Genomic DNA, 17,344 nt, shown 5'->3' on the forward strand with positions numbered 1-17,344 from the left:
TGTGGGGGACACGAGACACATTCAGCCACTGTATCATCTCTATGGGGAAGGGAGGAAAAAAAGAGCATCCTAATAATAGCATTCATGTGACCGCACTACCAAGTAGAATACAATGACTAGCACTAGAAAAGTCATGAGGGTTCAAAGGAGGGTCACACAATGAGAATTAGAACATTTTCATAATTTCATAGATAAAGAAAATCTGCTAAATGTTCAAGTAAATAAAAACTTCATCTAAATTTGGCTTCATATTTAAAAAATACATTCTTTGTTTAGACACTCTTTTTAATTTTTTTTGTTTAATAAAACAACTTAGAAAATCAGGATTTTTCTGAGTACAAAGTAATGCCATTAAAAAAAAAGGTAGCTTTTTACCTACTGGTTGAAAAGGGAAACAAAAAGCAAAAAGTAGTATATCACAGAAGGATAATATGAATTATCATTTGCAAATTACTCGATTCCTAATGGTTAAGACAATAAGATACACACTAAAAGCCATCATAGCAAAAGTACCTTAGTTAAACTGAACAATGGGGATACGGACAGAATAAGTCATAAAACATATATAAAGTATGGCAATTTTTTGTTTTCTTGAGTACCAAGGAAAAAAAGAACTACCGTTGTACAAGGTCATAGTATCTAGTATCCAGTACACTGACAAACTCCAGTCTCAAAAAAAACAGAGGTATGTATGCAACCTAAAAATTACACTGTGGTTTTAAATGGTGAAACATACTCTGTTTAAACAGTGGTTAGATTCAGTAATTAACTTGGGTAGATAGAAGTATTACCTACATAAAGAAGACAAAACACATCTCGGCAGTTCATGGATATAAACCATGATGGTTTCCATTTAACTGCTAGTATTATTCTTAAAGGTTCTTTTCAACACACAATTATTGACTGCCAACTATGTGAAGAGGCAGGAGACACAAAGATGGATGAAACAGGTCCTTATTTGTTCATTCACTTATTCAATGTACTAAAAGAATATCACTAGAAAACACAACAGAAAACAAGACAGACAGGGGTACCTGCACTCACAGTACTTATAAGTCTACTCAACAATGTAAGCGGAAATAGCTGGTGTTTATTTAACATGGGTGAACTTGCTAAGTAACACTTTAAACTTGGCTCTCTAGGAACATCTTTTCTAATCCTTTCAAAGTAGAAGCTACTCAACTTCCTTCCTATGCCCGTCATATCCTATGGTTGCTATCTTCCTGATTCTCTAATAATCCCTATTCCCCACCTTATCCCCAACTATTTCTTCCTCTTGTGATTACTCTTCTGTGTCATAGCAGAAGACTCTTCCATCAAGTAACTCTTCCATATCATATTCAAGGGTTTGTACAGGTAGCTCACAGCCATTCTCTTCTCATTCCTGTCATCACCTTAAGCAACGCCAATATTAATCCAACGGGTTCTCAGTTTCTTCCAGCAACTTTAAGTTAGAAAAAAGAATAAGACAAGATGGCAGGAGAATGAAAGATAACTAGCAATGCAGCACTGAAAATGGCATTCCTACTAAACCTTTGACTCCAACTTCTCCACTTCAGTCTCTTTTCAAAGATAAAAATCAACGACTCTCATCACCCACAGAATAAAAGCTATCCCCCCCACAATGATTTTCAAAATTTAATCCAAATAACTACCATTCTCATTTCCTACAAAAGCACTTAAAGTTCTTTATGTGCCATCTACAATGATCTACCTCACCAATACTCACACCTCCCTGCCTTTTTCGCTCATGCCATTTTCCCAACTGAGACTGCCTTTTGCCTTTGTTCATTCACATGATGAGTCTTTAATAACCCTTTAAAGCTCATCAAAAGTGAGCTCTTTCTACCGTGTCCTAAATTCCTCAGGGAAAACAATTCCCCTTCAAATCTGATGATTACCTCTCTAAAACTGGGGGCTTCCTGCTGATAGGTAGGCATGGTGTCTTAATTATTTTTGGGTGGCTGCGACACGGAGACATTCAGTATCTGTGGGCCTCTGAATCTGTCTTTGCTAACAAAAACCTTATTCCTGAGTGTTTCTATCAACATCATTCATAATTCACTGCAATCATTATATTTACAACATATTTTGTACATAGATGCCATTAAAAAATCTCTCTACATTCATTCACATTTGCCTAGAAAGGAAGGAAAAGTCCTAAAAGCTTGATTATAAAAGCTAAGTCTGTTTAATTGGCCTACAAAATAGTCTTGAGTTTACCATAAAATTACCAACTTCATTTCCACATGTAATGAGTACCCTCACATAAACATCTTAATTTACCTACAAATAAACATAAAATCTGAAACTCTACCTCTTCTCATTTTCCATCTAAAACTGGGGAGAAAAATTAATACATTAAAACAATAGTATACATAAAGATATCATTTTCAGCAAATGAGACCCTATATACACAAAATAAACAGTAGAGTGTTATTGCATAAATACTTTAGTTTACCAAAAAAAAAGCATCCAAATAAGAAAATCACTTAAAAATTGAAAACTATTCCCCCTCAAGGCTTCCATTTCTTTGCCTGTAAAACAAAGAGCTTAGAATTGAGCAGAATTAGAAGGCACAGATTCAAGTATGTAAGTCCAAAACATGAGTTCTGCAAAGGCAGGGATCTTTGATAGATGGCAAATGCTTAGTAGACCAGTGCCTGTCACATAATAGGTCGTCAAAAGACAGTTTTCTGAATGAATGAAAGTGAGCAGGATAAAGCTCCTCTTATTCTGCCTTCTTGCCATCCAATCATATTATTTAAGAATAGGGTGTATGAACAGAAGGATTTTGGAAGCCACTGGAATAGTGTTATTTTTATCAATAAGAAGCTGTTTCTAGTAGAGTTAAAGTCAACACCTTTCTTGTTCAGCTGTTTTCTAAGAGGAAAACAAACCTTCAAAAGTATGAGAATTAACTTTTATAAAGCTCTTTTATGAGGCTGCCATGTATTCAATTATTACTATAGAGTAATAATTTGAAAGAGAGGGAAATTAAGTATAAGGCAAATTTAAAAACCTGTTAAGCATCACAGAATTGAGATACAAGTTCTTGACACATTAAAACAAAAGAAAGTTTCTCCCTTGACAATTAAAAATGGAAAAGTTTTTATTCTAAACATATGTATTATGATACAGGAATGAACAATGGTAAACTGCAAAAACTATGATCTTTCTAAGTCTTAATAACCCCAAGTTGTCAAGACATGTAATCATGATATAGTTTTAAGGCTCATTCAGGCTAACAAAATGAACCCTCATTTCATTTTATAAATTAATAATCTGAAGTTCAAAAAGTCTAGTAATTTGTTCAAGACTGTTAGTGGAGAATTAGGCCTAAAGTCCAGTTCTCCCTACTTTCTACCCAGTACTTTTCCACTGAATTTAGTTCTAAGTTATTTCTCACTATTAAACACGGAGTGCTCAACAGTGGGTAGAAGAAAAAGCACGCCTTTGGTTACTGTACTATGAGCTTAGAGACTGTCAAGTTTGAACCCCAAATAGGAATTTCTAAAAGGAGATGCCCCCCCCAAACAAAACATTCTAAATCTTAAAAATTTTATTTGTCAATTATACCTCAACAAATCTGTAAAAAAAATTTTTAAGAAACAACTCAACCCTTACCTAACCCTACCCACAAGTAACAATTGATTATCCCTATTTCTGAATTTAAAATGGTCTTTTCTCTCTCACACACACACAAACACACACGAAAAACCACAGTTCAGATAAATAAATGTTGAAATTTATAATTTGAGGTCAGAGCTGACCTTAACCACTAACACTAGCCATTTTTCAGTCTCCACTGCAATCCTCAAACTATGTGAAATGTTAAAATTCATTGGGGTTCATTCAAAGGGAGCCCTCATTTCTTTTTTTCTTTGTTATTTCACCTATTTACAGGACTTTAAATATCATCTAAATGCTTGTAATTCCCAAATTTACATTTTTCAGTCCAAACTTCTCCGAGAACTGGATTTGCATATGCAATTTCATGGGCATCTTATTAATTAACCTGTCCAAATGGAGCTCCCTTTTTCACTCCAAATCAAAAAATGGAATCACTAAGTTGTTCAAGAGCCCCAAACCTAGAAATCATCTTGGATTCTTCCCTTTTCATTATTCTCTATAATCAGTCTGCAGGTAAAACCTACATCCAAAATACATCTTGAATCTGAAAACTTTCCTCTATCCCCACTGTCTCTGCACTCCTGCAAGACCACCCTCATCGTTGACCTGAACTATTGGATTACTCTTTTCTTCCTCTCTCTTAACTCTTGGGCCCTCTAACTCATTTACCACATAGCATCCAGAGTAATATTTTAAAAACCTACATCAAATCCTATCACTGTCATGCTTAAAATCCTTGAATGGTTTCCTAATGTACATATAATTAAGTACGAAGCCCGTACATGCTGGCTTCCAGGCTTGGCATGACCTGGCTTCTGCTTCTCTCTCCAATCTCAGCCTTGTTGCACTCTTCCCCACTGCCAATTCTTAATTTCCCATTCAGAACAGTCCCCGCCCTCCCACCCCCAATTTCTCTAGTACAGGAATTGACAAAAGATGGCCTGCTGTCTTTTAAAACAGTTTTCTTGGAATGCTGCCACACCCACTCACCACTATGGTCTATTGCTGTCCACGTGCTCCAACAGGAGACTGAGTAGCCCCGACAAGAGAACAAATGGCTCAGGAAGCTGAAAATATGAACTATCTGGTCCTTTATACAAAAAATGTTTGATAGGTATTCCGTTTGCCTGGAATGCTCATCAACCCACTTTTCTCATGAGCACCTTTCTCATTACCATCCCAGGTTAAACACCAGCACTTCCTCAAAGAACCCTTTGAGTTGAATAGTTGCCTTCATCATTTTTCTCTATCACTATATCATGATTTCTTCATTATATTTTATAACTAAACATTTGTTTACTTGTTTATCTGTTCTATGGGGGCAAAGATCAGATGCATTCTATTTACCAATAGATTTCTAACATTTAATTCGGAGCCTGGCAAATAATAAATACTTCTGAATGTTGAATTTTAAGTCTTATTTGGATACTTTTGAGACTTTTACAAAATCTATAATTTAAAAATTCTTAAAACTAAAAAGTAGAAGAACTTTTTTGTCTCCAGTATAACCATGCTTTTAAAGCTATTTAAAAGAAAAATGTTAAAGAAAATATAATCCCTGTGAATTCTGCAACATTTTCGTGTTTACTAAAATAAGTCAAGATTTTTCTTATGGCTAGGCACAAACGCCACATGACACCCTCAAGTTTTGCTTTGTGGTCTTGACAAAGTCACTGAATTCCTTTGGGGCTCAGTTTCCTCAAAGGGAACATTCCTCTACGATAGGAAGAAAATACTACCAAGTAAGAGAAACAGCATTTAGCTTTCCTAGCATTTAGCCTGCTTCAATTTTGTGAACTTGTTTCCAAAGCCAATAATCAGCTACTTTCATCTCAAAGATGTGTCCTCCCTTCACCTGCCCTCTGGCAGTACGTAGCACTCTACCAGAAATGTTCCTCAAAATGTTCACTATTCTCATCTTGAAATAAGGGTACCAACAAACTATAATAAACCCATATCCACGTAAAAACTGTACTTCCTTTGAATTCTTCAACATGAAAGATCGGTTCCAGCTGCACTAAAAGGTTCACTTCCGTAGAAAATAACTTTGCTAAAATACACACACACACACACACACACACACACACACATAATTATTAGTTAGGCAGTTCAGCTAACTGCTAAAAGCAAAGCGAACAAAAATTTGATGAACACACCACGTAGTATGCTTTCCAAACAGAAAGGGATATATGGGATATATTCTGTGAGACTAAAGGTGGTTACTGTGGTACCACAGAACCCTAAACCATTCCTTTACCTTCCATCCAGAAGGTAGGAAGTTGAGACAGGTAACAGATTTTCATGCAAACCACACTTAAGTATATTTTATCGGACACCTTCCTAAAAGTCTCATTTGGTAGAATGTGAGACTTCCTAAATCAGGGGACATTTTAGGCTACTATTGTCTGACGGCCCTGCCTGTCAGCTAATAGGCTTCTCTTGATAGTGTCTCCTTCATACAGTAGTACTGTATTTATACAGTGAAGTTTTTCATAGAGTAAAAATGAAATGGGAAACATAAAAATCAAAGAGCAGATACTAGCAGAAATTCAAAAACTTAATTCAACCGAAACAAAGAAATCAATCACTAGATATGATGTAATTGGCATATTTCCTAGTCAGAAACTGACACTTCAAGCTGGTTAAATGAGTGTTAGCGAAAGAAAAATATTAAAAGAACATTTTCAGATACTGGTGACATATCATTAATGTCTGTGTAAAAAAAATAAACTTAAGAATTGAACACATATATTTTTAACTTCTTTAGTACAATCAACCTGAATACATGTTCTCTGGAATATATTATAGGGCACTGCCTGCATTTTGAAATGACAGTTAATCTTAGATCTAGGACCACTTTAAGCAACTTAAAATATGCTAAAGCTCTCACAGTTACCATGGAGTTATTTATTAACATGACTTCAATTTCTACCTAACCATGTCGCAGAGTTCAAAAATCAATCACATAAACACTGACCTCACAACTCTGGCCTCCTCTCTTCTCCTCACTTTTTAGACAAGCCAATTCTCAATCCTAGCACAGTAACTACAGATGCTTTTTTCTGCATCGGTGCCCAGAGCTGAAAAGCACTGCTTAAAAAAAATAACAAAACAAAAAATTCACACATTTAGGCCATTTCCTACTGAGCTATCTTTCCCCTCACTTGGCAATTCCTCAGCATATTCCCCACGGGATACTCCAGGTCTCTTCAGCTCATTTTCGTTTTAGAACTAAATAATCTCAGAGCTATTACTGCCAATTCCTTCATTTTAATTATATAAATCAAGACCTAGAATGTAAAGGACTATAGGTTTCCAAACACCGAGCCAATGTCTTTGAAGGCCCCTAAGCACCCTCAGTGACAGCCTATTTAGTGCATCTTAGCCCACTCACTATGCCCCAGGAGCAGATCGACAGAGAAGTCAAGGACTCAGCCTGCAGCCACACTGACTGAAAACTGTTCCTTCTAGGCCACTTACTAGCTGCACGCATTTGGACAAATCACCAATTCTCTGTGCCTCAGTTTCTTCATTTGTAAAGCAGAGATTAATAGTGGTATCTGGCTCATCGGATTGTGACCATTAACTAAGTTAATACATGTAAAAGCCTTAAAACTGGACCTAGCACACAGTAATTAAGAGTTAGTCGTGATCATCGTCATTCCCTACAAAACCTCTGGCAAATGAGAACAAGTCCCTCTTCTACCTTTACTTCTCCAGTGTTCTCAATTCCATGCTCTCTCCACATCCAAGACCTCAGTTGTCCCAATCTTCTCTCCTTTAAGATCTTTAAGCAAAATTCTTCTGCTCTATTTTTCTTCTTTCTTTCGATACCAAGCTTCTTAAATCAGTCTTCTTTATTTCCCACACCTACTTAACCGCAGTTTGCTTTTGAAGACTCATCCCTTAACTCTGGAATTTTCGTTCTCTAAACTCCAATACTTATTCCCTCAATATATGCTACCAAATGCCAAATCTTGAGCGTCACTTTTGAGTTCCTGCCCAAACTGTAAACCTGTGTATCTCTAAACATATGATATTCCTACTTGAGCACCTTATTATGATCTCACACTCAATTTTCCTCACACATAAAATAATTTCTAAGGTGCCTGACAACTATAAAAATTTCCAATATAATCTAAAATAAAATCTATCATCTCCTCTACCAGTTCCAAATCAGTTTTCCACTATAACTTCATAGTATTTCTACTGGTGGCACCATAAATTCTCCCAGTAACCAAATTCTATCTAGTCTTACTTCAGAATTTCTGACATCACCCATTCATTTCTAGCCTACTGCTTTACTCAGATTTTTCCGGTTTCCTCTTGCTTCTAGCAAACATCCTCCCAATTCTACATTTCTATCTTAATCTTCCTAAAATAGTCTGTCTCATTATCATCTACTTAAAAACCTCCAATAAATGTCTACTGTTAATGATTAAGTCCAAATTCCTTAGCTTGACATTCAAGTTTTTCTCCAATTTGTTCCCAAACCATTTTTGCAACACTATAATCCACTAATAGCCACAAATTATATACCTCAATTAAACTCTACTTACCACTTAAGTGTACCCAGCTTATTTCTATATAATCATGTGACATCTGCCATCCTTGATATGCCTTCCACATTGTTCACTTATATCCCAAATTTGTCATGGCTCAGTCCAATTTGATCCTTCCCCAGGAAATCTGACAGCCCAGGGTAATCTCTCTTTCACTAGAATTCCTAAACCATGTATTGCCTATACAACTCATTTACCGCTTAATTATATAATGCCTCACACTTAGCTAAATGTGTGTAGCCATGTCTCACATCGGAGTACAAACAAACCTAGGAAGCGATGGTTATCATATACCTCTTTGCATCCACTGTATTTTCCTAAAAGTTGTGCACAGTAGGCACTTAACAAAAACTGTTGATTGCATGAAGAACACAATCACCTGCTTTATAAAATACTAGCTACCTGCTCATGTAACCCCACTTAAGAGAAAGGACTTGTAGAAGGAATAGTAGAAATAGAAAGTGACTATTTTGTAACCACTAGAGTAATAATGATTCATGCAAGAATCATCAATGGATGCTAAAACCATCACATGAAAGTTTCTCGGGGAACAGGATATTTACACAGTCTCAAAATATATCTGAACAAATTACTTAAGAATTACAAAGGGAAAAAAAGGTACCTTTACAGTGGAGATATCTGGCGGACACCAAGTGATCAAAGTTAACATCACCAATAATGGGATAAACTGACATCATGTGCCTCCTGATGTGATGCACTGAGGACACAACATCACTTATGTATTATTCCTGCCAAAAATGCATAACCTGAAACTAGTCATGAGGAAACAATCAGACAAACCAAAAACTGAGGGACAATCTACAAACACTAACCTATACTCTTCAAAAATGTCAACGTGCTGAGAGACAAAGAAAGGCTGTGATCCTGGATTGGATCCTGGATCAGAAAACAAACTGCTATAAAGGACATCACTGCTACACAGGACAACTGGTGAATTTATATGTGGACTGTATTAGATAACAGTATTATATTAATGTTAAACTGCCTGATTTTGAACATTGTTCTTTGGTTAAGAGAATTTCCTTGTTCTTAGGAGAAACATTCCAAAGTATTTGAGGGTAAGTAAATCTAAAACTTATTCTCTAATTGTTCAGCAATAATATCATAATAGTAATAACAAGTATCATAAAAAGATTGGCCAAAATGTGGCAAAATGTTAACAACTGGTGAATCTACAATAAAAGAGATCATTGTACTATTGGTGCAACTTTTCCATTTTTGCAAAATAAAATTTAAAAAACGAATACCCTAATACCACACAAAAACTTTGAGAAGTTTTTATTTATCTGTGGTATTTACATTTTATCTAACAATCTTAAAGCAAGACATACTTGCAGTGGAAGAGTTTGCTCTATAAAAACATATGTTCTTAAAAAACAAATACATCTTTTTTGAACCAAAGAACCATTTTATAATGTTAACAGCCCACCATTGTACTGTTTTTAATTCACATTTCTGTAATAAAACTCTGTTAAAATGAATAAAGTCAATTTCAAATGGTGAAAAGTCTTAAGACAATATTTTTTAAACCATGTAGTTTTATTATTTTCAAATATACAGAGAAAGTAAAGAAAGCTAAAATGGGCTGATTAAGCATTTTAAGGAAAAAAATGATTATTTGTAATTAGCATTAATATAAGCATTTGTAAATTACTGCAAGTTTTCTTCCTTAATTATATAGAAAATATTTATTACAGATCACAAATTTCATCCTCTCTCAATTATCAAAAATTCTAATTTAGGTGATTAGTTTTGAGTGAGGTTTTATAATACAGTCATTAATTATTATTTCTATAGGCTATCTGGAGCCTTTAAAAACAATACTTTTAGTCAAAATAAAATATGGTATATAAGGATTTTCTAGATTCAATATAATTAGCAATAGTCCTTTAAAGTTGGATACCTTATTTATGAGATGTTCGGTAACAACTTCTCTTAGTCCAGTGTAGAGCTTTTCTCCATGTTTATGCAAAACCATTGTATATGCATTTCTATAGAGCTCCTCAAAACTAAGACCACTGTTATTCTTACGCTGGATTTCTTGAATTGCATTTTTCAGAAGGTCCCAAATGCTGTTTACATATTTTTCATCCATGGTCATCTGTAATATCCAAGAGAGAGAAAGAGACAAAAACAAAAACAAAAACCAATGGTTGAAAATCTGTATTTGTCCATATAAATATTTTATTATATGGCTATGATGACAAAGCTGTATGACTTATAAGGATGTTAACAATCTGTTTTAATAAAGTGATGCATTTAAAAATAGTTTTTAAAGCTGATAGTAGCAATTTTTAAAAAATCCTTTAAGATCTCCCTCCTCTCTTATCTGAAGCAGAACCCTCCACTTTAAATAAAGTCATAATCTCTGATGTTAATACTTGCTTTAGCCAAAAGTGTAAGACGTCTTTCCCCTAAGTTTATTTAGTAGAACACAAACTCAGGGATTCCCTCTCCTGGAGATTTTACAGAGCTGGGAGACTTGCAACTAAAAACAAACCAAGCAAACAAACAAGAAAAAACAAAAGCCCACCATATATTTATTGTTTAACCTAGCATTCTCTCATTTTCTTCCTTTCCCGTCTCAGACTTCATGGTCCATCACTTCTTACTAGCTTATACACATTCATAAGTCACTTGCCCCTCTCTTCCTCCAAAATACATGCTATTTTAAATCTCAACTGCCCACCTACTCTTCACCTGCACCCAAGTAGCTGAGAGTAAATGAAGAATAACATACATACACCCATATTTGATTCATCTGTTTAAATTCAGGATCATTAATCAAAAGTAGGCCCTTAGGCAACCCGCAATCCTACTTCTCAAGTCTCCTGACCCAACTCCCCTAGAGGATTTGACACCCCCTCCGCCATCCGCATTCTAGGATGACGACCTGCTTCCTGTTCCACTGAGAAAACAGAAACAACCTGAAGAGAAACTGCACAAACTCTGACCATATCCACTAACATACCTGATTGCATACCAATATAACCTGCTCGTTCTTGTGCTCACAGTGCCAAATTCTTATATTCAAATTATAGCACAGGGACCAGAAACATAAGCAAACGCGAGGATCTTGTTAGAAATGCAGAATTTCAGACCCCAATCCAGACTGCACCAAATCTGCATTTTAACAAGAACCCCAGATGAGCCCTATATAGAATGAAGTTGAACAATACTGCTGCTCTGGCTCCATCACAACTCACCTATTCAAGGACACCCATCCCCAGCAATCTCCCTTCCCAGCATCATCAAATTTTTCCTCTCTGCTAGATAATTTCCATCTGCATTCAAAATTATCCGTTCCCCATCTTAAAAACAAACAAATCCTCACATCCCCATATATTTTTCCACCACCACCTAATTTCGCTTTTCCATTGACAGCAAAATCATGGGGCAAAGGAGGAGAAATATTCTATGTTGCTGTCTCCAAGTCCTATTCTTCCCGCCATCTCTTGAATCCACTCTAGTAAGGATTTCATCTCTACCATTTCACCGAAATTACTCGAGAAGATCAGCAGTGCCTTCCCCATCGCTAAGTCTAACGGTCCCAGTCTGAGTTATGTTCCTTGACGTATCTGGCAGCAGTTGGAAGAGCTGATCACTCCTACTCCTTAGAACAGATTTCTCACTTGCCTTGCCAGCACTGCAGTCTCATTTTCTTCCTATTCTAGCTCCTATATGGCAGTCTGCTTACCGGTTCTTACACGCCACCACAACCTCCAACCCTAAGGCTCAGGTTCTAAAACTGTCTACCGACAGTTTTTAAAAGGGGAAGTTGATCTCATCTATTCTCATGATTTTAAGTTAACCTCAAATTTTATATATTTAGCCATTTCTCCTTAATACCAGTCATATATTCAGCTACCTACTCAATGTTTCTACTTGAATACCTACTAGACACCTCAAACTTATCAAGTCTAAAAGAGAAACCCTAATTTTTTCCCGAGTCTGCTTCTCCTGCAGTCTTCTCCAACCAAGCAAATGTCCAATCCATTCTGTCATTTGCTAATGCTAAAAAGCTTGTATACCTCTTTACACCCTTACCTCACTTCTACTCCTACAGGAAATTCTATTTTCTCTACCTTCAGAATGTACCAGAATCTAACTCCTTCTCACCTCTACCACTGTTAACAAGCCTTGTCCAAACCACCATCATCGCTCAGATTACTGCAACAGCCTCCTAACTGGTCTGTTTCTGCTTTTGGCCCAATATCATAGAGCAGTGAGATGACCTTCTGAAAACACAAGTCAGATCATGTCACTCGTCTGTTCCCAGCCCTCAAGTGACTGTTTATTTCTCTAGGAGTCCAGGCCAGAGTCCTTACACTAGCCTACAAAAGCCTTGTTTGATCTGGTAATCTCCTGACTTGAGCATAGTCTTCCTCCTGCTCACTGTTCCAGCCACACCAGCCTCCTTGCTATTCCTGGAATCTGTCAAATTCACCTTGAGGCATTTGTATTTGCTCCTCTCTCTGAAATGCTCTTCCCCTAGATGTCTGCATGGCTCATTCACTTATCAACCTCAAAACTGCTTAACTGTCATCTTAAAATGAAGTTTTACCTGCCCACTCTATTTAAAATAGCAGCTGCCTCCTACTGGGGACCCCCACAGTCCAACCCCACATTCCTTATTTATTTTCCTGGCCTCCCTCATCCCAGCTAAATGTCAGCTCTATGAAGGCAAGGTTTTTTTTCACTGCTGAATCCCTTAGCCACTATAATAAAATCATATCTAGCAAATAACAGGCACTTACTTATACTTGTTGATTGATTTTCTCCTCATCTCTGACTAAGTAACCCTTTATATGCCACATAAAATTGACAAGTTCTGCATTCACAACCTAGGAAACCCTGCAACAATTACACATCAGCTTCACACATACTTCTGACCTGAACTGGATAGAAATGACTAAACTGGTAGAATCTACCTCAAAGAGGGCAGGAAGAAACTTTTAAGGTTGATGGATATGCTTATTGCATAGATTATGGTGATAGTTTGTTTCACAGATGAATACTTACCTCCAAATTCATCAGGTTGCATATATTAAATATATAGTTTTTTTGTATGTCAATTATACCTCAATAAACTGATGTTAAAAAAAAAAAAAAAAAGAATCCTCTCCAAGCCATGTCTAATGGGTATGAATGCGAAAGAGGAAGGAGTAGGTAGGCAAAACAATTCTTTCAGTCACTCCATCAATAAACTACCAGCTCAATTATCAATCAGGAGGATTTGTAAGTAGATGTCTTATTACTCTAATCTTTTCTGGAGAGCTTAAAAAGGAACTTTTTAAGAGAACAACTTCTTTCCTGTTACTCAAATCTTATTCAAATCCCAGGTCTATCAGACTTTTCTGAAATGGTCTTAATTTAGTCCTACACCTAAACTACTGTCTATTTTTTATCAGATCCATATAAAATACAAGATATAACTATTTATAACTTTTCGTAACTAAAAGACACAAGCCCATGTGATAATTATGGCCTACTACTCAATGTACAGTAGTAGTCTCCCTTATTCATGGTTTTGCCTTCTGCGGTTTCAGTTACCCTTGGTCAACCGTGGTCCGAAAATATTAAGTGAAAAATTCCAGAAATAAACAGCTGATAATTTTTCAATTACACGCCATGGAGTAGCATGATGAAATTTTGCACTGCTCCACTCTGTCCAGCACAGGACGTGAACCATCACTTTGTCCAGTGTATCCATGCAGTACATGCTAAACGCCCGTTAGTCACTTAGCCATCTCAGTTATCAGATCAACTGTCGCTGTTTCACAGTGCTTGTGATCAAATAACCTGTATTTTATTAAATAATGGCCCCAAAGTGCAAGAGTAGTGATGCTGGCAATTTGGCTATGCCAAAGAGAATCCATAGAGTGCTTCCTTTAAGTGATAAGGTGAAAGTTCTTGACTTAATAAGATTTTTAAAAAAGTATGCTGAGGTTGGGAAAATCTACGGTAAGAATGACTCGTCTATCTATGCCATTGTAAGGAAGGAAAAAGAAATTTGTGCTAGTTTTACTGTCGCACATCAAATGGCAAAAGTTAACAGCCACAGTGCATGCTAATTGCTTAGTTAAGGCAGAAAAGGAATTAAATTTGGGGGTGAAAGACATGAACAGAAAACGTGTTCCAAACATAGGAGCAAGAAAGCACTAAGCCCGTATGACAACTTCAGAAAGGGATCCTCTGAAACAAATGATCACATTCACATAACTTACATCGTATTGTTATAATTGTATTATATAATTCTACAATTCTATTTTATTATTGTTGTTAATCTGTTACTGTGCCTAACTTATAAGTTAAACTTTATCATAGGTATGTATGTATAGGAAATAAATATAGTATATACACGGTTCAGTACTACCAGTTTCAGGCATCCACGTGGGGATACTGGAACGTATCCCTCACAGGTAAGGGGAGACAGTGTGCAATGCGGTTTTAGTCTGCTGACAGCATATGCAGAGGTTATAAAAAAGCAATCTAAGACACCATCCCTTACCATTAAACAAACATATAAAGCAGGACATTCAGGACAATTTCAAAGAAAGAGCAAAGTTAATATGGACTACAAACTCCAGAGATAACTATACTGCCAATAGTTAAGTAAAACTTCAAATGATCTTTTCAAGCTCTATAACATAAGATTCCACGAAAATTAGAAAATGTACAAACAGTGCATTGGCCCCAAAGTGCAAGAGTAGTGATGGTCTCTAGCCAGCAAGAATTATTACATTTGCTGTTAGAAACTAAAGAATTTAAAAAATATAAACCAAGAGGCTTCAAATATTGTAAAGTCACATTATAATAAAATCATTTCTCACATATATAAATCAAAATTTGTCTTGTCATTCAAGATTGTATTTAGTATTTTCCTCAGTATTAGTGCCTTACAAATAGGACAAAGATGGAGCAACACGACAACATTTCTGGTGACTGCTCAGGTATCAAAATTTTCAAACGAAAAGAAAATGGACCCAGAGAGATTAAATGACATACCCAAATCACAGAGCTGGGATTAGAACTCATATATCCCTAAATCTAGTCCAAACTATTGGGCTTGCCTCACATTCCACGGTGCTAATATGGAAAAGTCGTATCACAGTGCCAGACACTGATTATCTTGGTAAACACAGTATGGGGGATGGATATCAGTAGCGAACATAGGCCTGGTGTCCGACTGGCCTGGATTTGTGTCATGCTGTTTTAAATTCATAAGCCATGTGATCTTGGGCAAATTACTCAACTCCTCTAAGCCTTGATTCCCTCACGTGTAAAGCAGGCTTAATAACAGTATCTATCTCAAAGGACTATCATGAAAACTAAATGAGAATGTCAGTAGAATTTAGCCCAGCTCAGGGCACAATATAATTCCTCACATGCTGACTAACAAAAATGCCCAATGATAGAATCTCTTAGAACTCTCATCTATGAATATCAGGTGTCAGAAAGAAATATAGCTTTTCAAGCTCAGCAAATAAACAGATATGAGCTAAAACAACAGTACCCGAAGAGAATAACTATGCTAAATGTAAGTATAATGTAGCCTTCTTTCAGAAACAGTATTTCTCTACTTCTATCTTCTATTTCTCCAGTATCTTCTATCTGAAGACACTATTTGTAAAATGTAAATCATTTTAATCCCCCGAGTTCTGTCCTTGGTCCTTGGCTCTTTCTGTGGTACACTGGGTCCCCATGCATTTTCCTTCACTACCATGATTATAACTACTACCCACACATCTAGCATTCTAAAATTTACAAGACTCGAGATTGGCAAGGGATTCTGGAGCCCCCTAACATTATACGCAAAATTTTGCAAATATAACGTGTGTGTACGTCTTTTCTGGATGGTTGGCCCCTAGCTCAGATTTCCCAAGAAGTTTGGCCCACACCTCAAAGAAGATAAATTACTGGCTTATAGGTTAATTGTCTACAATCTATATTGCCAGCCTAGATGCTCCCCCTATAGCCTAAAACTACTTTATTCAACTATCTGCTGGACGTCTCCAATCAACTGCTCCAGACACAGATCAAACTTAACCATGTCCAAAATCCCTGATAAACTCGTTCTCCACACCCACCCAAATTTCCTCCTGTATTCTCTAGTTGAGGCAACACAAACCTATAAGCTACAAGCATAAGCCTTAACTTTTCTTCCTTCCTCTCTGAACCCTCTTCACATCCATCATCAAGTGCTACTAACATTGGGTCCAAGATATTTCTCAAATATGCCCCCATTCACTCGTCCTGCACACTACTGTCGTAAAACTTTCATCTAGACTACTGCAAGAGCCTTCCAACAATCATGAATTCTGATAACCTCTTGGAATCTATCTTCCTCAAAATCACGATCAAAATAAACATGGATGGATCATGTCCCTATTCAAAACCCAGCTCTCATTAAAAACAGGGGTTGAGGGGGTGGGTGTATTTTAAAAGGGAACATAATACTCTTCATGATTTAGTCTATCCCCACTTTAACTTCATCTGTCACCCACCACTACCTACTTTACAAGTATTCCCCAATGACATTAAACCAATGGTAATTCCCTACCATGGTCACACCTCCCCACCCAGGCACCACCCTCCCGTATCTTCTTTATAGCCCCCTCTGCTGTCTCTTCTTTATCTGATTCTTTACATAGCCTCTGAACACAGCTCAGGTGCCATATTCTCCAGGGATCCTTCTCTGACCTCAAGCAAAGCTAATGACTCCTTTTCAGCTCTTCCTGGGTAGATATACCCAGGTTATATCTATCATTACACTCCCATAATGCTTCATAATTATGTTTGTGCATCTTTTTCTACTGGGCTATGAAATACTTATGGGATTGTGCATTTTTCTTCAATGCCACTTAGAAGGCCATAAACAAATGTATGGTGAATACATATCATTTTACGAATGTTACACCAATGCAATTTTGGAAACATGAACAGCTGAATTACTAAGCACAATAACATAGAAAAATATTTTAATGTGCTTATCTACAGAAATTAATGTAATTTTTAAATAATCAAATGTCTTTTTCAAATAGAAATAAGGTATAACATGCAAGCAACAAACACCCAATTTCATGTACCAAGTAGTATTTTCAGATTTTTCCATTCAGAAGGTTGCT

At 36.4% G+C, this 17,344-nt stretch overlaps 1 protein-coding gene across 2 annotated transcripts in view; it reads right to left on the reverse strand.

Annotated features, from left to right (window-relative positions):
- CUL3 (cullin 3) overlaps positions 1–17,344 on the reverse strand; it is a 91,791-nt gene that overhangs the window by 60,076 nt on the left and 14,371 nt on the right. The window contains exon 2 of one of the 2 annotated variants that reach the window (XM_081051877.1): positions 10,120–10,317. The exons of the other annotated variant lie outside the window; for it this stretch is intronic. Coding sequence (XP_080908003.1) covers positions 10,120–10,317 — 198 coding nt within the window. The remainder of the gene's footprint in view (positions 1–10,119; positions 10,318–17,344) is intronic. 2 annotated transcript variants of the gene reach the window in all.

Source organism: Rhinolophus hipposideros (assembly GCF_964194185.1).
Source record: "Rhinolophus hipposideros genome assembly, chromosome: 6".
NCBI classification, from domain to species: Eukaryota; Metazoa; Chordata; class Mammalia; order Chiroptera; family Rhinolophidae; genus Rhinolophus; species Rhinolophus hipposideros.